Consider the following 21869-nt stretch of genomic DNA (forward strand, 5'->3'; position numbering starts at 1 on the left):
CATTGTCTGGCATCAATAGAAGGAGAAGCCCTTGGTCCTGCTCATTTCTCCAGTGTAGGGAGAATGCCAGGGTATTTAGGCAGGAGTGGATGGGTGGTAATGAGAGCATCTTCAGAGAAGCAGGGGAAAGAAGGGGAAAGGGAGATGGGGAGAAATTGGATCACATTTGAAATGTAAATACAAAAAAAATCCAATAAAAAAATAGTGGGCCATCTCTAGGAAACTCACTTGCTTGCCATAGCCTTTCCTAGATGACTTCTGTCATGGGATGGGGGATGCTCCCAGGAGTCTCTGGGGGTGAACCTATCTGAGACTTCTAGCAGCAGAAGACATGGAAACTGAAGTGTTTACCTCCTGTAGCCAGGCAGTACTTTCAGTAGAGGGATAAGGACACCAACCCACCCACAAAACTAGTGACCCCAAATTTTTCCTGCCCACGAGATGTGCAGGGACAAAGACGGAACAGAGATTGGGGAAATGGCCAACCAATGACTGGCCCAACTTGAGAGTCATCTGATGGGAGAGAGCTCTCCTGATGCTATTGATACTCCACTATGCTTGCAGACAGCAACCTAGTAAAACTGTCTCCTGAGAGGCTTCATCCAGCAGTGGGCAGAAACGGGTGCAGAGACCCACAGCCAAACCTCAGGCAGAGCTATGGGAGTCGTGTTGAATAATGGGGAATGGAATTGATCAAGCTGGGGGTATCAATGACTCCACAAGAAGATCTACAGAATCAACTAACCAATGAGGGCTTACCAACCATGTTGGAGACTGGACTTAAGCTTCTTACACATTTATAGCACATGTGCTGCTTGGTCTTCTTGTGGATCCCCCAACCATTGGAGAAGGAGCTGTCTCTGAGTCTCTTGCCTGCCATTGGATCTCCTTCCCCTGCCTGGGTTGCCTTGTTTGGCCTTAGTGAGAAAGGATGTTCTTGATCCTGCTGTGACCTGATGTCCCTAAACAAGTTGATACCCAAGGGGGGCTCACTGTCTCTGAGGAGAAGGGCAAGGGGTAATGGAGAGAGGGACTTGTGAGGTTGGGATGGGAGAAGCTGCAATTGGGATGATGTTAAGTGAATAAATGAATGGAGAGATAGATAGATGGGGGGGGGCTGAACAAGCCAGAGAAAGCCAAAATAAGCCGTATCCCTCTGAGACTTTTCCTTCAGCTCCTACCTATGTTTCTGTCTTTACTTCTGTCAGTGATGGGTTGCAAGTTAAAAGGCAAAACAAGCCCTTTCTTTGTCAAGTTGCTTTTGGTTGTCATATTGATCACAGCAAGAGAAAATCAAACTAGAACACGTATATGTTTTTCCTGGCACATCCCCGTGTGGTGTGCAGAAAGGATCTTCAGACCTGGATCATGGATACAACAGAAGAGCCACACAGAGAGCAGAAGTGTAGATAGGTAGACTTATTGTATGATCGTGATCCAAGTAGCTCTGCACAGCTGGGGAGCTAGAGAAAAGGCCAAAGGGAGGTCAGATCCTGTCATACGGTAGCCAACAAGGCATTACTGCACCACAGGAGAGGACTAAGACCCAGGCAGGCAATAGTGTCTGTAACTTAACTAGACCTCTCCAGTGAGTGAGGAAGAAAGTTTTGTGAGGGCCCAGACTGTGGGCTGGGAAATTACCTGTCATGCCCCTGTCAGTAACTGAGGTACTACAGCAGAAGCAGGTATTCCCTAGAAAGCCTGAGACAACCCTACTCCTCCCTCTCTCAAGAGACCACCTAATATAGACCTGAGAGAACAGAGACTCTGGGAATAGATGGGGCTTGAGGATCTAAGATCTAGAACTATCTACAGAACAGGATCCCAGCCAAGAAAACAAGGAAGGCTGACCCTCTCCTTTCCCCTACTCCTAGATCTCTAAAACACAGTATATATGGAAGGGAGCCTCTAGACCCCCTCCTACTCACCCCATTTTCCCATGTCCCCAGGGTCACAGATACCACCTGTCCTATTTACCCACCTTTCTATGTCCCTAGGATCCTGGGACATAGTCACCTCTTCTGCTCATCCTACCACATCTATGCCCCCTAGATGCTTACTTACTGGAGTCTTTTGCCTAGCCTGGGGAAACAAACGTCTGTATTCCTTAAGCACCTACTGCTGACCTGTAAGGCCCAGCTTCGAACCAACTCACATAAGTGAATATGGACTGTCCCATGTCTTGGGATGGCCCCCTGGGTCATGAGAAGACCACTGCCAAAGAACCTTCTCTTAGCGCACTGAACCCCTCCCCTGTACAACAAATGACAGAGCTGAGACCCCCTGCTGATAACCAAAGTTCTGGCCGTGACCAGGAGTGGACACATCCACCTTGGGCACAGGAAACACAGCCCCAGAGATGTTTCTCCATCACGACAGCAGAGTGACATTTTAGACTTTAATTTAGGTCACTTTTTTCTGCTGTAGAGAAAGCAAAGAGCAGTCTGAGTGCCTGACAGGCCCCCAGGTGCACTATAGAAGGACACACACGGAGGATAAGATACACCTCTATGGCTACCCAGGGAGGGGCACTGCCCACCACCACCCTCAAAGACTTTTCTCCATAGTTGAGAAACAACTCAGATACAAGTGAATGTCAGATGGACCTCTATCTGCTCTTATTTTAAAAAGAAGAAAAGCCCCCCCAGGCTCCAGAACTTTCTGTTTTGAGAAAAATCACTGGTCCCTGACCAAAGAGATGATTGGCAGTTTGGGAGCCTCTGCGCCTCGTGTGAGGTTTGAGACCCAGAGTCCCTGTGGTCTGGGACTGGTAAATGGTTTTGACTAAGCGAAGCATCACAGTGCTAACTGGGAGCACAGTGACTGGTGGCTCAACAAAAACCTTCTGTTTGGAGCTTTTCAGGGGCAGCCTGAGCTATGAGGAAGTAGAGGGGCTTGAGAAAGCCGGGGAAGACAAGAGCAGACCTGAGAGGAAAGGGAGCTTTCTGGAGGGCAGGAGACAGTGCAGAGGAGAACAACTTGCTGTGGACAAGTCCTGAGTGGGGAAAGGATGAGCAAACATAGGCATCAGGAGGGTGGGTGCAGTGTCCTGCCAAGAACTGCCAAGAGGATCCCAGACCAGAGCAGGCAGGTAAGATTTACTGAGAGTACAGGGTTGGGGCAGCTCCCTCACTCCTTTCCTTGCTCCTTCTCCTGTTTCCTTCTCCTCTTCTCTCTTTACAGGGTCTCGCTAGGCTAGCCAAGGCTAGCCTGAAAGATATCATCTTTCAGGTGTGCCCATCCAGCGGAGTTAAGGTGGAGATCTCTCCAAACAGCTGAGTTTCTGAGGTTTGGACCCCACAGGGGATCCCAAGGAACTTTGGGCTGGGTTTTATATGGCCCTGGATGGAGGGCTACTTAACTATGTCTATAGTTACTCTGATGACTGGGTCTAGGGAACTCAGGTCACTGTCTCCTCGGGTGAGTCCTGTGTCTGGGGACTATGGAGTTCAGATGGGCCAAGGCAGGCTGTGGTGAGAGTTTTAGTACAGGAACAGTGGCAGAACAGAGACTGTGCTACTACTGGTACTTTGACGTCTGGGGCCCAGGAACCATGGTCACCGTGTCCTCAGGTAAGACCTTTCTTTCTGCACTTTCCGTTCTGACACTGGGAAAGATATTCCCAGATTTCCCCATGTCTGGCCATCTGGACACTCCACATCCTGCAGAAACTTTTCTGTAAGGATGGGGTCATTACTCCCAGAAAAAGAGTCAGGCAGAGGCTAGCTACCAGTGGGAGAGTAACAATCATAGAAAATTGGCTTTTACATTATTAGGCTGAATGGGTAGGTGTAGGAGTTTTTGTACACCCACTAAAGGGGTCTATAACAGTGTGACTACTTTGATTACTGGGGCCAAGGAGTCATGGTCACAGTCTCCTCAGGTAAGTCCTTACAACCTCTCTCTTCTATTCGGCTTAGACAGATTTTACTGCATTTGTCGGGGAGGGGAAATGTGTGAATCTGAATTTCAGGTCATGAAGGACTAGGGACACCTTGGGAGTCAGGAAGGGTCTTTGGGGGCCTCGGCTGACACAGACAGATATTCTCAGCTCCCAGACTTTATGGTCAGAGATTTATAGGGATCTTGGCCACCACTGCCGCTAGAACCCTCTCTTCTATGCCACCTTTGTCCCTTACTGGGCTCCATCTGAGATAATCCTGGAGCCCTAGCCAAGGACCATTTATTGTCTGGGGTCTTATCATGGTTGTCGCAATGTGACAATTGGTTTGCTTACTGGGGCCAAGGCACTCTGGTCACTGTCTCTTCAGGTGAGTCCTAACTTCTCTCATTCTAAATGCATTTGGGGTAACTTTGAGCATTCCGGACCAAGACTCCCTGCAAATGGGAGCCAAGATTTGACCCCTTTGTCCCATATTGAGACACGGGTCTGGGTCAGGTATCTCTACCTGCTGGTCTGTGGTTATACCAGAACTGGAGTGTGATGAAGGGTCTGCCAGAACTGAGGCTTGAAGTCTGGGGCAGACTTCTGTCCAGCGTCTATTGGACTCTTATGAGAATTAGGGGCTGACAGTTTATAATAATAATTCGAGAGTCAGTGACTGTCTTTTTTTCTCAGAGGTGAGGCTGGAATATGGGTCACATTAAAGGCTAAAAAGGGGTCCAGGGACCTTTCTGCCCAGGCAGGGAACAGAGTATGGAACAGTGATTTAAATGGTTGATTATTGTATGACACTAGGAGACAGCATGGTGTCTTGAGTTGCCCAGGGGTTATTCTAGTCATTCTCTGGGGTTTTTGTGGGGTATGAAGGGAAAATCCACTATTGTGATTACTATGTTATGGATGCCTGGGGTCAAGGAGCTTCAGTCACTGTCTCCTCAGGTAAGAATGGCCTCTCCAGGTCTTTATTTTTAATCTTTGCCTATGGAGTTTTCAGAGTATTGCATACTAACCCCGGAGATTTGTCAAGCTGGCCGGGAGAAGCTAGGGACTAAACTGCCTAGGGGATCTCAGAGCCGTGGGGATAAACTAAGAATCTCTTTGATGGTGTTGGTAGAGTCCCTAAATGATGGAGCAGGGATTTTGGAGCCTCATTTGAGGGAGATGCTAAAAAGATTCCATGGCTAAAGGGATAGTTTGGGCTGCGGTTGGAGATTTTCAGTATTTAGAGTAACAGTGTTAGCTGAGAAATATACTTCAGGACCCTCTGACTCAGCATCTGTACAGTATCTGATGCACAGGGACAAAGAGTGGAGTGGGACACTTTCTTCAGATTTGTGAGGAATGTTCTGAGTAGATTGTTTAAAACATTACTTGTTGAAAAGAGAACTTAGTGAATCAATTAAGGAAGAAAGGAAGGCTCAGTCTCAAAAGGGTAGCTGATATCCAGAGGAATCTGGATGAGCCTGCGAAAGTCTAGCTTTCAAAGGAATGCAGAAGTATGCATGTGGAAAATTAGAAGATGTTGTTTTTACCCTTAAAGTGGTTCCTATGATAGTTAGAATACTGTGACTTTACTATGTGAGAGAGTTTTCAAGTATTCACTTTTTTTTAAATGTCCAAGTACCAAAAAATTTTGTCAGTTTGAAGTCAGGTTTGTACAGAATTGATATTGCTGAAAGTTTAACCAAAGAATGGGAACGAGGCTCTTTCACACCCTATTCAGAACTGACTTTTGACAATAATAAATTAAGTTTAAAATGTTTTTAAACAAATTGAGCAATGTTGAGTTGCAGTCAAGATGGCCGATCAGGACCAGGACACCTGCAGCAGTTGGCAGGAAGCAGGTCATGTGGCAAGGCTATTTTGGGAAGGGAAAATAAAACCACTAGGTAAACTTCTAGCTGTGGTTTGAAGAAGTGGTTTTGAAATGCTCTGTCCAGCCGTGCAGAACTGAAAGTCCAGGCTGAGAAAAACAACACCTGGATAATTTGCATTTCTAAAATAAGTTGAGGATTCAGTCGAAACTGGGAAGGTCCTCTTTTAACTTAGTGAGTTCAATCTTTTAATTTTAGCTTGAGAAGTTCTAGTTTCCCTCAAACTTAAGTTTATCGACTTCTAAAATATATTCATTTTCAAAATTAAGTTATGTAAAAAATTGAAGGACTTCAGTGTCTTTAATTTCTAATGTATTTAGAAAACTTTTTAAAGTTACTTTATTATTCTTCCCTCTGATTATTGGTCTCTGTTCAATTCTTTTCCCAGTACCCAAAGCATTTACAGTGACTTTGTTCATAATTTTTTTTAAGTTAGTTGTTTTCTGCCTTACTATTAAGACTTTAGCATTCTGGTCGAAGTGGCTTCATAAATCTTTTTCAAGGCCACTTTTTAGGAGAAAGACTTTTTTTTTTTAATGAATGCAATTATCTAGAATTATTTCAGTTAAACATGCTAGTTGGTGGTTGAGAGGACACTCAGTCAGTGCAGAAGGTCTGTAAGCCAGTCCGCAGAGACATTCCTGGGTGAACTCCCTCTGGCCCTGCTTCTTGTTGGAGAACTGGCCAGAGGTCTGAGACCAGGCTGCTGCTGGGAAGGCCTGGACTTTGGTCTCCCAGTACCGCCCAGACCTGGGGATGTATGGTTGTGGCTTCTGCCACCCATCCATCTGGCTGCTCATGAACCAGCCAGTCTTGATGGCTTTGAAGGAATGATTCCACACAAAGACTCTGGACCTCCCCGAAACCAGGCACCGCAAACGGTAAGCCAGCGGCAGCCACAGCTGTGGCCGCTGTCCTTAAACCTTGTAATTGTTTCTGCTTGATTGAGTCTTAAGTCACTGCTTCAGGAGGAGAAAGAGACATTTGTGTCTTTTGAGTACCATTGTCTGGGTCACTCGCATTTAACTTTCCTTGAAAAACTTATAAGAGAAAAACGTTGTTGCCTGTTAACCATTAACTACAGGGCTCGTGATACTTTGAGAAAATCTTAGAAAAAAAATGTATACAGTTGTCTGGAATTATTTCAGTGAAGTGTATTAGTTGGGGTACTGGCGCTGTCTCTACTTCAGTTATACATGTGGTTTTGAATTTTGAATCTATTGTGTCTCTTCTTAAGCACCAAGTATAGGTACAGTGGATACCCTCACTGGTTTTTAACGGTGGTTTTAATCTAGAAGGAATTTAAACTGGAGGCTAATTTAGAATCAGTAAGGAGGGACCCAGGCTAAGAAGGCAATCCTAGGATTCTGAAAGAAAAGATGGTTTTAGTTTTTATAGAAAACACTACTACCATTCTTGATCTACAACTCAAGACGGTCTAATGAATTTTGAAGTTACTGGTAAATTTACTTCCTGGTTGTTAAGGAATGATTATCAAATGGATCAGTGCTTGGATCCGAGGTCAGTGTGAGAGGACAGGGCCTGGGCTGTGGATATACAGAAGGAAGGCCACAGCTGGATAGAATTGAGAAAGAATGGAGACCTGCTGCTGAAGCAAGCAGATCAGCCGGACTCTTTCCAGCCATAGCAAAGAACCAGAGAAGGCCAGATTAATAAAGCTTGCTGAGCAAAATTTAGTGAACAAGGTTGACAGCCTGGCTAGGAAGCTAGGCTCTGGTTAAGCACAGTTGGACTGAGATGTGTAGGCTTCCCTGAGCCCTTCTAAAATGTGCTAAGCTGAGTTGATTACTCTGAGGTAGCCAAAGCTGGACTTGAGCAGAAACTAGGTAGACTGCAATGAGCTGAATTGAGCTAGGCCGGCTAAGCTAAACTAGGCTGACTTAACCAAGATAGCCAAACTGGAATGAATTGTCTTGATCTGGGCTGATTGGAGCTAAACTCTACTGGACTGCTCTGAACTGAGCTATGTTGGGCTGTGTTGTGCTGGGGTGAGCTGAGCTAGCATGAGCTACTCTGTGGTAGCTGGGGTGAGCTGGGGTGAGCTGAGCTGGGTTAGCTGAGCTGGGGTGAGCTGGGGTAAGCTGGGGTGAGCTGGGGTGAGCTGAGCTGGGTGAGCTGAGCTGGGTGAGCTGAGCTGAGCTGGGTGAGCTGGGGTAAGCTGGGGTGAGCTGGGCTGACCTGAGGTGGTTGAGCTGAGCTGGGTGAGCAGAGCTGGGGTGAGCTGAGCTGAGCTGGGTGAACTGAGCTGGGTGAGCAGAGCTGGGGTGAGCTGAGCTGAGCTGGGCTGGGGTGAGCTGAGCTGAGCTGGGTGAGCTGAGCTGAGCTGGGTGAGTTGAGCTGAGCTGGGTAAGCTGAGCTGAGCTGGGTGAGCAGAGCTGGGGGTGAGCTGAGCTGGGCTGGGCTGAGCTGGATGAGCTGGGCTGAACTGGGGTGAGCTGGGTGAGCTGAGCTGGGTTGAGCTGAGCTGGGATGAGCTGGGATGAGCTGGGCTGAGCTGGGGTGGCTGAGCTGGGATGAGCTGGGTGAGCTGAGCTGGGGTGAGCTGAGCTGAGCTGAGCTGGGTGAGCTGAACTGGGTGAGCTGAGCTGAGCTGAGTTGGGTGAGCTGAGTTGGGGTTAGCTGGACTGAGCTGGGGTGAGCTGGGGTGAGCTGGGGTGAGCTGGGGTGAGTTGGGCTGGGTGAGCTGAACTGAGGTGAGCTGAGCTGGGTGAGCCGAGTTGAGCTGAGCTGGGTGAGCTGAGCTGGGGTGAGATGAGCTGGGGTGAGATGAGCTGAACAGGTCTGAACTGGGATGAGCTGGGCTGAGCTGGGCTGAGCTGGGGTGAGCTGAGCTGGGATTAGCTGGGCTGAGCTAGGATGAGCTGGGCTGAGCTGGGGTGAGCTGATCTGGTTGGGCTGAGCTGGGCTGAGCTGGGCTGAGCTGGGGTGAGCTGGGCTGGGTGAGCTGAACTGGGTGAGCTGAGCTGGGTGAGCAGGGCTGGGTGAGCTGAGCTGGGTGAGCTGGGCTGAGCTGGGCTGGGTGAGCTGAGCTGGGTGAGCTGAGCTGGGGTGAGCTGAACTGAGCTGAGTGAGCTGGGGTGAGCTGGGGTGAGCTGAGCTGAGCTGGGTGGGCTGGGCTGAGCTGGGGTGAGCTGGGGTGAGTTGGGCTGGGGGCTGAACTGAGGTGAGCTGAGCTGGGGAGTTGAGCTGAGCTGGGGAGCTGAGCTGGGGTGAGATGAGCTGGGGTGAGATGAGCTGAACAGGTCTGAACTGGGATGAGCTGGGCTGAGCTGGGCTGGGCTGGGCTGGAGTGGGCTGGGCTGGGCTGAGGGACTGAGATGGGCTGAGCTGGGCTGAGCTGGGCTGAGCTGGGGTGAGCTGAGCTGGGGTGGGCTGGGCTGGGCTGGGCTGGGCGGGGTGAGCTGGGGTGAGCTGGGCTGGGTGAGCTGAACTGGGTGAGCTGAGCTGGGTGAGCAGGGCTGGGTGAGCTGAGCTGGGTGAGCTGGGCTGAGCTGGGCTGGGTGAGCTGAGCTGGGTGAGCTGAGCTGGGGGGGAACTGAGCTGAGTGAGCTGGGGTGAGCTGGGGTGAGCTGGGCTGGTGAGCTGGGGTGAGCTGAGCTGAGCTGGGATGGGTGAGCTGAGCTGAGCTGGGTGAGCTGGGCTGAGCTGGGTGAGCTGAGCTGGGTGAGCTGAGCTGGGGTGAGCTGAACTGAGCTGAGTGAGCTGGGGTGAGCTGGGGTGAGCTGAGCTGAGCTGGGTGAGCTGGGCTGAGCTGGGGTGAGCTGAGCTGAGCTGGGATGGGTGAGCTGAGCTGAGCTGGGATGGGTGAGCTGGGCTGGGTGAGCTGGCCTGAGCTGGGTGAGCTCTGTCTCTTATACACATCTAGATGTGTATAAGAGACAGGGGTGAGCTGGGCTGAGCTGGGGTGAGCTGGGGTGGGCTGAGCTGAGCTGGGTGAGCTGGGCTGAGCTGGGGTGAGCTGAGCTGAGCTGGGATGGGTGAGTTGAGCTGAGCTGGGATGGGTGAGCTGGGCTGGGTGGGCTGAGCTGGGTGAGCTGGGCTGAGCTGGGCTGGGTGAGCTGAGCTGGGTGAGCTGGAGCTGGGGTGAGCTGAACTGAGCTGAGTGAGCTGGGGTGAGCTGGGGTGAGCTGAGCTGAGCTGGGTGAGCTGGGCTGAGCTGGGGTGAGCTGGGGTGAGCTGAGGCTGAGCTGGGGTGAGCTGGGCTGGGTGAACTGGGCTGGGGTGAGCTAGGCTGAGCTGGGCTGAGCTGGGGGGTGAGCTGATCTGGTTGAGCTGAGCTGGGCTGAGCTGGGCTGAGCTGGGGTGAGCTGGGCTGGGTGAGCTGAACTGGGTGAGCTGAGCTGGGTGAGCAGGGCTGGGTGAGCTGAGCTGGGTGAGCTGGGCTGAGCTGGGCTGGGGAGCTGAGCTGGGTGAGCTGAGCTGGGGTGAGCTGAACTGAGCTGGGTGAGCTGGGGTGAGCTGGGCTGGGCTGAGCTAGGGTGAGCTGAGCTGAGCTGGGATGGGTGAGCTGAGCTGAGCTGGGATGGGTGAGCTGGGCTGGGTGAGCTGAGCTGGGTGAGCTGGGCTGAGCTGGGCTGGGTGAGCTGAGCTGGGTGAGCTGAGCTGGGGTGAGCTGAACTGAGCTGGGTGAGCTGGGGTGAGCTGGGGTGAGCTGAGCTGAGCTGAGTGAGGTGGGGTGAGCTGGGGTGAGCTGGGCTGAGCGGGGATGGGTGAGCTGAGCTGAGCTGGGCTGGGTGAGCTGGGCTGGGTGAGCTGAGCTGAGTGAGCTGAACTGGGGTGAGCTGAGCTGGGTGAACTGAGCTGAGCTGAGTTGGGTGAGCTGAGTTGGGGTGAGCTGAACTGAGCTGGACTGAGCTGGGGTGAGCTGAACTGGGGTAAGCTGAGCTGGGTGAGCTGAGCTGGGGTGAGCTGAGCTGAGCTGGGTGAGCTGGGCTGAGCTGGGGCTGGGTGAGCTGAGCTGGGTGAGCTGAGCTGGGGGTGGCTGAACTGAGCTGGGGGCTGGGGTGAGCTGGGGTGAGCTGGGGTGAGCTGGGCTGAGCTGGGTGAGCTGGGCTGAGCTGGGCTGGGTGAGCTGAGCTGGGTGAGCTGAGCTGGGGTGAGCTGAACTGAGTTGGGTGAGCTGGGGTGAGCTGAGCTGAGCTGGGTGAGCTGGGCTGAGCTGGGTGAGCTGGGCTGGGTGAGCTGAGCTGGGGTGAGCTGAACTGGTTGGGGAGCTGGGGTGAGCTGAGCTGAGCTGGGTGAGCTGGGGAGCTGGGTGAGCTGAGCTGGGTGAGCTGAGCTGAGCTGGGCTGGGTGAGCTGGGCTGGGTGAGCTGAGCTGGGTGAGCTGAGCTGGGGTGAGCTGAACTGGGCTGGGTGAGCTGGGGTGAGCTGGGCTGAGCTGGGTGAGCTGGGCTGAGCTGGGCTGGGTGAGCTGAGCTGGGTGAGCTGAGCTGGGGTGAGCTGAACTGAACTGGGTGAGCTGGGGTGAGCTGGGGTGAGCTGGGGTGAGCTGAGCTGAGCTGGGTGAGCTGGGCTGAGCTGGGCTGAGCTGGGGTGAGCTGAGCTGAGCTGGGCTGAGCTGAGCTGGGGTGAGCTGAGCTGGGTGAGCTGAACTGGGGTGAGCTGAGCTGGGTGAACTGAGCTGAGCTGAGTTGGGTGAGCTGAATTGGGGTGAGCTGAACTGAGCTGGACTGAGCTGGGGTGAGCTGAGCTGGGGTATGGGGTGAGCTGAGCTGGGTGAGCTGGGCTGGGTGAGCTGGCCTGAGCTGGGTGAGCTGAGCTGAAAGGATCTGGGTTGGAGTCAGCTTTGCTTGGGTGAGCTGAGCAGGGTTTAGCTGAGCTAGGATGAGTTGAGTTGCCTGGGCTGAGCTGGGATGAATTAGGCTAAATAAGCTAGCTTGAGCTAAATAGAGCTGGGGTGAGCTGTACTTAAATGAGCTGTGATTGAAGTGGGCTGGGATGAGCTCAGCTGAACTGGGCTAGCTGATGTGGATGATGGTGAGGCTGAGTTAGGATGAGCATGACTGAGCTGGTTTGGACATGAATGAGCTGGACCCGGCTGACTTGGGCTGGTTGAGCTTTGCAAGATGATGTGGACTAAACTGGGCTAGCTGGCAGGATGAGAGAGGTTGAACTAGGCTCAGATGAGCTAGGCTGAGCAGGGCTTAGGTGAGGTGGTTTGGGATGAGCTGGGATAAGTTGGGCTCAGATGAGCTACCATGAACTGGGCTGAGGTGGCCTGGGAGAACATGAATCGAGTTGCACTGAGTACAGCCAGGATGAACTGGGATAAACTGAGGTAAACTGGATTGGGCTAAGAATGGACTGCCTGAGTTATGCTAAACTGAGCTGAGATGAATTGGGGATTGTCAAGACTTAAATGAGCCAGACTGAACTGGTTGGACTTGGGTGAGCTGAGCAGACCTGCTGCAGGGCTGGCATAGCTGAGTTGAATTTAGATGAGGAAGGGTGAGCTAGACTGAGCAAGGCTAGACTGCTTATGCTAAGCTAAACTAACCTGGCCTGAGTTGGGCCAGGCTTTGTTGGCCATGTCTAAACTGAGTTAAGATCAACAGGGAGTCTAGAGGGGTAGGGGATGAACTAAGATGAATTACACTAGCTGAGCTGAATTGAGATAAGGTATGGTAACCTGAGCTGAACCAGAAAGAGATATACTGGATAACCTTAACTGGGCTGAGATGAGCTAGGTCTACCCAGGCCTGGATCAGCTTAATTAGCATAGGCTGGATCAAACTGTGGCAGTATGTATTAGCCTGTGCCAAGCTGGGCTACATTAAACTAAACTGGACTTAGCTAGGCTCAGATTAGTTTAGCTACTCTAGAATGGGGTAAGTTGGGCCAAACTAGGATGAACTAATTTAACTAGCCTGAGATGGGCAGATCTGAAGTGTAGCAAACACAGCCAGGGTGAACTGAATGAGTTTAACCAGGCCTGGACCAGTTAGGCTAAGGACCTTGTCCTGGGCAGACCGTGTGCTATGGTGGAGTTTCATGATGATGCCATAAGAGTTCCCCCACCATAACCCACGTTTCTCCTACCCCATATACCTGTCTGGTGTGTAAACCTAAGCTTTGTGTGCTGATACAGAAGCCTGAGCCCATCCCCCTTCCACCACCACCTACCTATTGCTTTGGAATGAGCAAGGTGCTCTCAGCGAATGTCTCAGAGGGAAGCCGGGACCTAGGCCTGTCCCTGAGAGCAGATGTTCATGCCCCTGGAGTGGCTGCCGATGGCTGAAGGGCCAGAACCACCTACTCTAGAGGCATCTCTCGCTGTCTGTGAAGTCTTCCAAAGACACTCCTGGGTTAGAAGGCAGCCCCGTAGCCCTGCTGTGGCTCTGTCCCACAGACCAAACTTACCTACTATCTAGTCCTGCCAACCTTAAGAGCAGCAACATGGAGACAGCAGAGTGTAGAGAGATCTCCTGACTGGCAGGAGGCAAGAAGATGGATTCTTACTCGTCCATTTCTCTTTTATCCCTCTCTGGTCCTCAGAGAGTCAGTCCTCCCCAACTGTCTTCCCCCTCATCTCCTGCGAGAGCCCCCTGTCTGATGAGAATTTGGTGGCCATGGGCTGCCTGGCCCGGGACTTCCTGCCCAGCTCCATTTCCTTCTCCTGGAACTACCAGAACAACACTGAAGTCATGCAGGGTGTCAGAACCTTCCCAACACTGAGGACAGGGGACAAATACACAGCCACCTCGCAGGTGTTACTGTCCGCCAAAAATGTCCTTGAAGGTTCAGATGAATACCTGGTATGCAAAATCCACCATGGCAACAAAAACAAAGATCTGCATGTGCCGATTCCAGGTAAGAACCAACCCTTCCCGAGGGGACGGGGAGAGGGGGCAGGCCCAGGCATGGCCCAGAGGGAGCAGCGGAGTGGGTCTTAAGCCAGCCTGAGCTCACACTTCGACCTTTCATTCCAGCTGTCGTTGAGATGAACCCCAATGTGAGTGTGTTCATTCCACCACGCGATGCCTTCTCTGGCCCTGCACCCCGCAAGTCCAGACTCATCTGCGAGGCCACCAACTTCAGTCCCAAACAGATCACAGTATCCTGGCTGCAGGATGGGAAGCCTGTGAAATCTGGCTTCACCACAGAGCCAGTGACTGTCGAGGCCAAAGGATCCAGACCCCAAACCTACAAGGTCATAAGCACACTGACCATCACTGAAAGCGACTGGCTGAACCTGAATGTGTTCACCTGCCGCGTGGATCACAGGGGTCTCACCTTCTGGAAGAACGTGTCCTCCACATGCGCTGCCAGTGAGTAGCCTGTGCTAAGCCCAATGCCTAGCCCTCCCACATTAGAGCAGTCCTCCTACGGTTGTGGCCAATGCCACCCAGACATGGTCATTTGCTTCTTGAGCCTTGGCTTCCAACAGTGGCCAAGGCCAAGGATGAGCAGTAGGCAGCAGGGGGATGAGAGTCAGCTGGAGGGAATCAGCATCTTCCCTTAAGCAGATTTGGAAGATGGAGACTGAGCTTTTATCCAACTTCACAACTAGACACATCACAACCTAACACAGTGTTCTCTTGACTACAGGTCCATCTACAGACATCCTCGCCTTCCCCATTCCCCCCTCCTTTGCTGACATCTTCCTCACCAAGTCTGCTAAGCTGTCCTGTCTGGTCACAAATCTGGCAACCTATGACACCCTGAATATCTCCTGGTCTTCCAAAAGTGGTGAACCACTGGAGACCAACACTAAAATCATGGAAAGTCACCCCAATGGCACCTTCAGTGCTGTGGGTGTGGCTAGTGTTTGTATGGAAGACTGGGATAACAGGAAGGAATTCGTATGCACTGTGACTCACAGGGACCTGCCTTCACCACAGAAAAAATTCATCTCAAAACCCAATGGTAGGTATTCCCCCTTTCCTTCTCCTCCAATTCCAGAGCACATCCTGTACCTCACAGGGAGGGCAGGTCCCCTTCCACCCTATCCTCACTATTATCTTTGCTTACAGAGGTGGCCAAACATCCACCTGCTGTGTACCTGCTGCCGCCAGCCCGTGAACAACTGATCCTGAGGGAGTCGGCCACAGTCACCTGCCTGGTGAAGGGTTTCTCTCCTGCAGACATCTTTGTGCAGTGGCTTCAGAGAGGGCAACCCTTGTCCTCAGACAAGTATGTGACCAGTGCCCCAATGCCAGAGCCTGGGGCTCCAGGCCTGTACTTCACCCACAGCATCCTGACTGTGACAGAGGAGGAATGGAACTCCGGAGAGACCTACACCTGTGTTGTAGGCCACGAGGCCCTGCCACACATGGTGACCGAGAGGACCGTGGACAAGTCCACTGGTAAACCCACACTGTACAATGTATCGCTGATCATGTCTGACACAGGTGGCACCTGCTATTGACCATGCTAGCGCTCAACCAGGCAGGCCCTGGGGGTCGAGTTGCTCTGTGTATGCAAACTAACCATGTCAGAGTGAGATGTTGCATTTTATAAAAATTAGAAATAAAAAAAAATCCATTCAAATGTCACTGGTTTTGATTATCTGATGCTCGTGCCTGCTGGGGCAACTGTTGTGTTATGCTTGCCCTGCACACACCCTGTATACTTGCCTCCACCTTGGCCCTTCCTCTACCTTGCCAGTTACATCCTTGTGTGTGAACTCAGAAAGGCTTACAACAGAGTGTGAGCATGCCATTCCTCCAGCTACTTCTAGATATATGGCTGAAAGCTTGCCTACCCTGGTGCAGGCAGCATTCAGGCACATCCACAGACACACAGAGACAGACATGCATTTATACATAGATCTAGAGATGAACATGTCTAGATACATGCACGAATATGTATTCATAGACACACAGATAGAGGTTCCGCATGTGTGCATGGACAAATACAAACACCTTCAGAGACAAATATGCACAGACACACAACCACACATGGAAACAGACCCCGACACACATGATCATGTGTGCACCAAAACAGAATATAGGCAAATATAGACAAGTGAACTACATAGACATGAAGACATGCATACACAGACATGTAAAGAAACATCTTGACATGTGTACACTAACACGTGGACAGACATAGCACACAGGTACACCTGGTCTCTGACCAGGACCATAGACTCCAGGGCTCAGGGCTCAGAGAGTCCATACTAGGCTGGGTGGCACTGATACTCCTCAGGGTCCCACTCTATGATTAGGGGAAATAGCCCGAGGAGCAAAGTGTGCATTTTGGCTCAACACCTCAGAAGATACCTCACTAACCACCCATGACAGAAAGTTAGCCTTGGCTGTGTCTCCATTAATAGAATACCTCAGGAGATCAATGAGAGAGCGCTTGACCCACTCACTTCCCAGTCCAGATGCAGAAGACATAATGCAATTGTCCAAAAGAATTGTACACACACACACACACACACACACACACACACACACACACACACACACCAACAAAGGAACCTCTATAAGGAGTCACCACCCAATAGCATTGCCTCTTTGGATTCACATCCTGGACATTCTTCATATTCATATCCATTTGGGACCTAGGCTTTAGAAATCCCCAAGGGCTCATCTTTACAGAGGTCAGAGATCCCAATAAATGCCCTGGTCCCACAGCCTCTCTATCTCTTGGTACCAAGACCCAACACTGCTGGCAGGGGTAGGACAATCAACACACAGGAACTCTGATCAAAGAGAGGCATGAGATGCCTGGGTCCTTCAGGAAGTAAGGAGGGATAACCTCTGATATGCCTGTTCTTATTCCCAAAGCCCAGGAGAAGGGAAACCTGCTCTGAATTCTCAGTCTAACAGCCCCGATGGTGCCACCTGCTCAGAGAAAGTCCAGAGCACACAAATATCATTATGCCACATTTTCTGAGTCTGCCTTTACCCATGTCCATATGTTGCATCTGCCGTGCTTGCTCTGCTGCCCCAGGGCTCCTGGGACAAGGCCCCAAGTGAGTGCCTCCTCCAGTTTGACCTGTGCTTTGTCTCTGTCTAGCTTGAGCTATTAGGGGGGGCCAGTCAATACTCGCTAAGATTCTCCAGAACCAGCAGAACACCCCCAACCCTGAGGCAAATGTTCAATCACCCCAAGGCTTGGCTTGACCCTCCCTCTGTGTGTCCCTTCACAGAGGGGGAGGTGAATGCTGAGGAGGAAGGCTTTGAGAACCTATGGACCACCGCCTCTACCTTCATCGTCCTCTTCCTCTTGAGCCTCTTCTACAGCACCACTGTCACCCTGTTCAAGGTAGTGTGGTGGTGGGGCTGAGGACACAGGGCAGAGACAGGGAGTCACCACTCCTCACTGCCCCTACCTCTACTCTGTAAAAGGGAACAGCAATTCACACTGTCTCTGTCACCTGCAGGTGAAATGACTCTCAGCATGGAAGGACATCAGAGACCAAGAGACCCTCCCACAGGGACACTACCTCTGGGCCTGGGGTTCCTGCCTGTATGACTAGTAAACTTATTCCCACATCTTTCCTGTGTTGCCCTCCAGCTTTGATCTCTGAGACGGGCTTCTTTCTAGACTGACCAAAGACTTTGTCCACTTGTGCAACCTGGAACAATGTCTGGAACCACAGACAGCTGTGCTGTATACAAATGTCACTTTGAAATAAATACTTCACCTTGCGAACCCACTCTATTGTGAAGGAATTTGTTCTTGTTTTCAAACTTTTCCTGTGGTGTCGACATCCCAAAGACTCTCTAAATAGAGCCTGGGAACTTGAAGTGGAACAGTCTGATGGGGCTTAAGAGTGAAAGAGGGAAAGGAGGTGTGGAAGAAGAGAGAGAGAGAGAGAGAGAGAGAGAGAGAGAGAGAGAGAGAGAGAGAGAGAGAGAGAGAGAACACCCTGACAGAAAAGTATAGCACAGGCAGCCGATGGGTAGCAGTCTGGCAGTCTGGTTTATCCACCCTGATAGAAGAAAGTAGGGCAGAGAAAACTCCAGGCCTGATCTCCCGAAAGCAACCGAATCTGAAAACTAGCCTCTAGCCTGGGGTGTCTGCTCCATCCCTCAGCCCACCATCTTGGGCTGGCGTTGCTTCCAGCTAGTGCAATACTTTGGTGTTAGCCAAACCTTTGTGGTATGTGGGGTGTGCCTTGGGAGAGTTGGCTGAGATCTCTAGGATGTTTGTATCCCTTCTGCAACATGACAAGCCCTAGGGGTTAGCCCATAACTTGAGGACTCAAACCCTCTGTCTATAACAACTGCTGTGGTCACTGGAGAAGGACAGCTAAAGGCCTGCTCACACAGCAGGAAAGGAAAGGGAGGTGGGTCATGTCCTTCAGCTCAGAGAAGGAAGCATAGCAGATACAAGGTGAGGACAGTGCTAGGGACTCTGCTGTTCACCGTGTGGATAGCTGGAGGAACCTCACAGAGGTGGGACTAGCTGGTTACATTGAGAGCAGGACCTGGGAGCGGGGCATAAGAAAGAACATCAGACAGTGGGAGGGAACTGTGTAGATGCCAGGGTCCTAAAGAGAGTCTTTAAATAAGCATGTATGGTAGCACCTTGGTGATGGCCCCTTTCTGAGTTGGGTTTCTAGTGGGTAGCTGCAGGACACTGAGAGCAACAAGCATCTATTGAGAAAACACTGTAAAGATGATAGGGCCCAGCACCAAATTCCAGATATATTTTAGGCATTCACCTAATACCCTACTTTCCATACCAGCAACTGTTTTAGTTTCCCTGGGCTGCGGGTGCAAAGTGCCACATGTGGCAGTTTGAGCAACAGAACTCTGTTCTTTCCCAGTTCTAAAGGCCAGGATTCTGGGCTACAGCAGGCTGGTTCCTCTGTGCAGCAGGGAGAATGTGTCACAGACTTCTAGCTCTGAAGCCATAGCATTTGACTAATACTTGTCTCCTGGCACCAACACCCCAGTTACTGTTTCAAATGCATAGACCGTCCCCATGTGTATTTCCTTTGTACTTACTGCCACGTTTCACAAACCCAGTTCTGCTGGGTTTGATGCCCACCCTCATTCAGCACAAGTTCATCTCAGGCAGATTCCACCCACTACGACCTCAGAGCTACAAGTCTATGACACGTTCTCCCTGCTGCACAGAGGACACTAGCCTGCTGTAGCCCAGACTCCTGGCCTCTAGAACTGTGAAAGAACAGAGTTCTGTTACTCAAACTGCCACGTGTAGCATTTTGCCCCAGAAGCCCAAGAGAGCTACATAGATGTTAGTATATGACCTAAGGTGCAGAGGTGACTCTGGAATTGGGCGATGAACCCTGACATCCCCACATGGATGTTGGTATTCTGTGCTTAAACCTTCAGCAAGCAAGTCTGTGAGGGGTCACAGGTCTACACCTATGTGTACTTTGCTTGTCTCTGGAATGCTATAAAGTGGGACACTGAAAATATCTGACATCCCAGAACCTGAGGAAGAGCAGAGCAGACAGAACCAGAGTACAGCTTGAGAAAAGAAGTCAGGCTGCTCTGCTCAGGTGCTCCAAGTTGCTCAAGGGGCTATGAGAATATAGAAGGCTGTCTGTTCCTGTCAAAGTCACAGAATTATATCCATAAAGGAGGTGGGGGAGATCATTGGTGCTTAGAAGAGTAGGAGGTAGGTCTCTTCCCAAGAAGCCTGAAGGAGTTTCAGGAAAAGATGGTGGTGACAGAGAGACAGGCTCCCGAGATTGGTCATGGGGCTTCAAAGCCCTTCTCCCTGTCTGCCTGGTACTGAGTCATTTTTATGAATCTGGCAAGAAAAGTGATACTGTCCAGACCTCACCTTTGTCCCTGGTTCCATGTCCTCAGAATTTCACTATCTGTCTTGCAGCTCCTGACAAGGAACCTGACATGTTCCTCTCCTCAGAGTGCAAAGCCCCAAATCAAAATGAACATGTGAATGTGAGCTGTATGGCAATTGGAGTGCAACCATTGACTCTGGCCTGGGAGCCAACGATTCCAAGTACTGTCTTCTCTGCTAGAAAGGGAGACAAATATATAACGATCCTTTGGGTCTCTGTGCCGGCCCCAGATCTGAGCCCCAACCTCACTTGCACCACAACAAACACATCCAAAAAGAAAAGCAAGAAATTCAAGTTGCCTGGTGAGTATCCCTGAACCAAGCAGAAGGGCCTTGGGGGGCTTCCCATACCCACATTCAGCTAATCCCCATAGATTGACTGAAGCAAGACCACCCCACACCTTTGATCCTTCCCTTCCTTATTCTTCCTCCATTCATTCCCTTCCTTTCCTGGGCTGCCTCTTCAATCTAACATTTGCATCCACACCTCAGAAACCCTGTACTAACTGTGAAAGGAGGCAGCTGGGTGAGTGAAGGCACTAGCTATGCTTTGTCCTTCCACACCAGAACCATTCCATCCTGTGGTCCTCTTCTCTCACTGCTTTCCATCCCCCTGGGCTCCTCAGAATACTCTGCTCTCATCATCACCTTTTGTCCATCTTCTTTGACTCCAGAGACACGGAATTCTCAGTCCTCCGAGAAAGCCACTCCAACTCCCCAAGCAAAGAATCACTACATAGAAGCCACCAAGCCTACTATCACCAAAAACATAGTAGGTAAGAAGTCCAGTGTATCTTACGCCAACTCATTTGTTCAACGTTACTCCTCCTCCTCCTCCCTCCTCCTCCTCCTCCTCCTCCTCCTCCTCCTCCTCCTCCTCCACCTCCTCCACCTGGAAACCCTCCATGGCTATTTCTCTGAGCTGTCAATGTACATCCTAGGTAGAAAGGGTTACTAATATGCCTTCTGCAAGCCAGGCCCTATCCAAGCACCAACAAATTCCACCATATAAACCTGTGAAGTCGTCATCCCTTTTTGAGCTAATGTTAAACAGAGGAAGGACAAGCACAAAGACCTTCCTGGCACATAGGACCTGAGTTCTGTATATCTGAGCCAGACTGTGAGATCCTCCTGGATTCTGCAGGCATATGACCAGACAGACAATAGGACATCTTTGAGATGCATAAGAATCTCATTAAAGGGCTAAGGACTATCACACCTAGACTCGAGGGCTTATCCTACCAACCAACCAGAGTTTCCAGGGACTAAGCCACTACCCAAAGACTATACATGGACTGACCCTGGGCTCCAACTGCATATGTAGCAATGAATAGCCTAGTAAGAGCACCAGTGCAAGGGGAAGCCCTTGGTCCTGCCAAGACTAACCCCCAGTGAATGTAATTGTTGGAGGGAGGGCGTTAATGGGGGGAGGATGGGAAGGGGAATACCCATATAGAAGGGGAGGGGGAGGGGAGAGGGATGTTGGTCTGGAAACCGGGAAAGGGAATAACAATTGAAATGTAAATAAGAAATACCCAAATTAATAAAAATGGAGGGAAAAAAAAGTCTCCACACCCCTAGGATGGCCATAACACATGTGTCCCATAAACACAAGAGAAGGAAGAACCCCTATTTCATCTCAAGCCACTGATTCACTGGTAATGCCTCCTAACACACACACACACACACACACACACACACACACACACACACACACACACACACACACTAGCTAGATTGGAAGATAGAAAGCCTAGGATTGGCCTCGCCTTCAGAATATAGGATAGAAGACTTAAAGAATAGATGGGGCACCAAAGAAACCTGCACTAACAAAAAGCCACACAGAAACAAAGCATGGGTCTGCTGAGGAGGCACTGAGCATCCCTATGAGCTAGGCAGTGACCAGGAGACGCAATGTCTCCAGCATAGGCCTCTCCTCACCAAGTCCTTGGGCCCCAAGCAAGGCAGCCTCATTTTCTACATGAAACCTATTCCCACCCCACCCCAAGGCTGTCCAATGCCCTGCCTAACCATATGTCCTTTCCTGACAGTGTCCAAGCCATAACTATAGTCAGATAAGAAAGGGAATTTCTTCTGTCCTTTCACACCGCTCTAGATACCCACAGCCCAAGCATGACAAGATAAGCCTCTTACCATTTCTCCCTGCAGGGGCTATGGCACCCAGCAACCTCAATGTGAACATCCTGACCACATCCACCCACCATGAAATGTCATCTTGGCTCATGTGCGAAGTATCCGGCTTCTACCCCGAAGATATCCACCTCTGGTGGCTCAGTGCCCAGAGTAAAATGGACCCGATAAACTTTGTCACTG

General features: G+C 50.9%; 2 gene segments (V, D, J or C); both read left to right on the top strand.

The window, feature by feature from the left end:
- Positions 1-2915: 2915 nt before the first annotated feature.
- On the top strand, positions 2916-17413 carry LOC116905406. The segment is given in 8 exon segments: positions 2916-3091; positions 3184-3572; positions 13296-13610; positions 13730-14068; positions 14349-14666; positions 14774-15106; positions 16903-17018; positions 17137-17413. Coding segments are annotated over 7 exon segments (1560 nt in total).
- LOC116905412 overlaps positions 3838-21869 on the top strand; it is a 154238-nt gene continuing 136206 nt past the window's right edge. The window contains 1 exon segment of the C gene segment in view: positions 3838-3883. Within this exon segment, the coding sequence occupies positions 3865-3883 (19 nt within the window).

The sequence above is a fragment of the Rattus rattus genome, chromosome 7, assembly GCF_011064425.1.
Source record: "Rattus rattus isolate New Zealand chromosome 7, Rrattus_CSIRO_v1, whole genome shotgun sequence".
Classification (NCBI taxonomy): domain Eukaryota; kingdom Metazoa; phylum Chordata; class Mammalia; order Rodentia; family Muridae; genus Rattus; species Rattus rattus.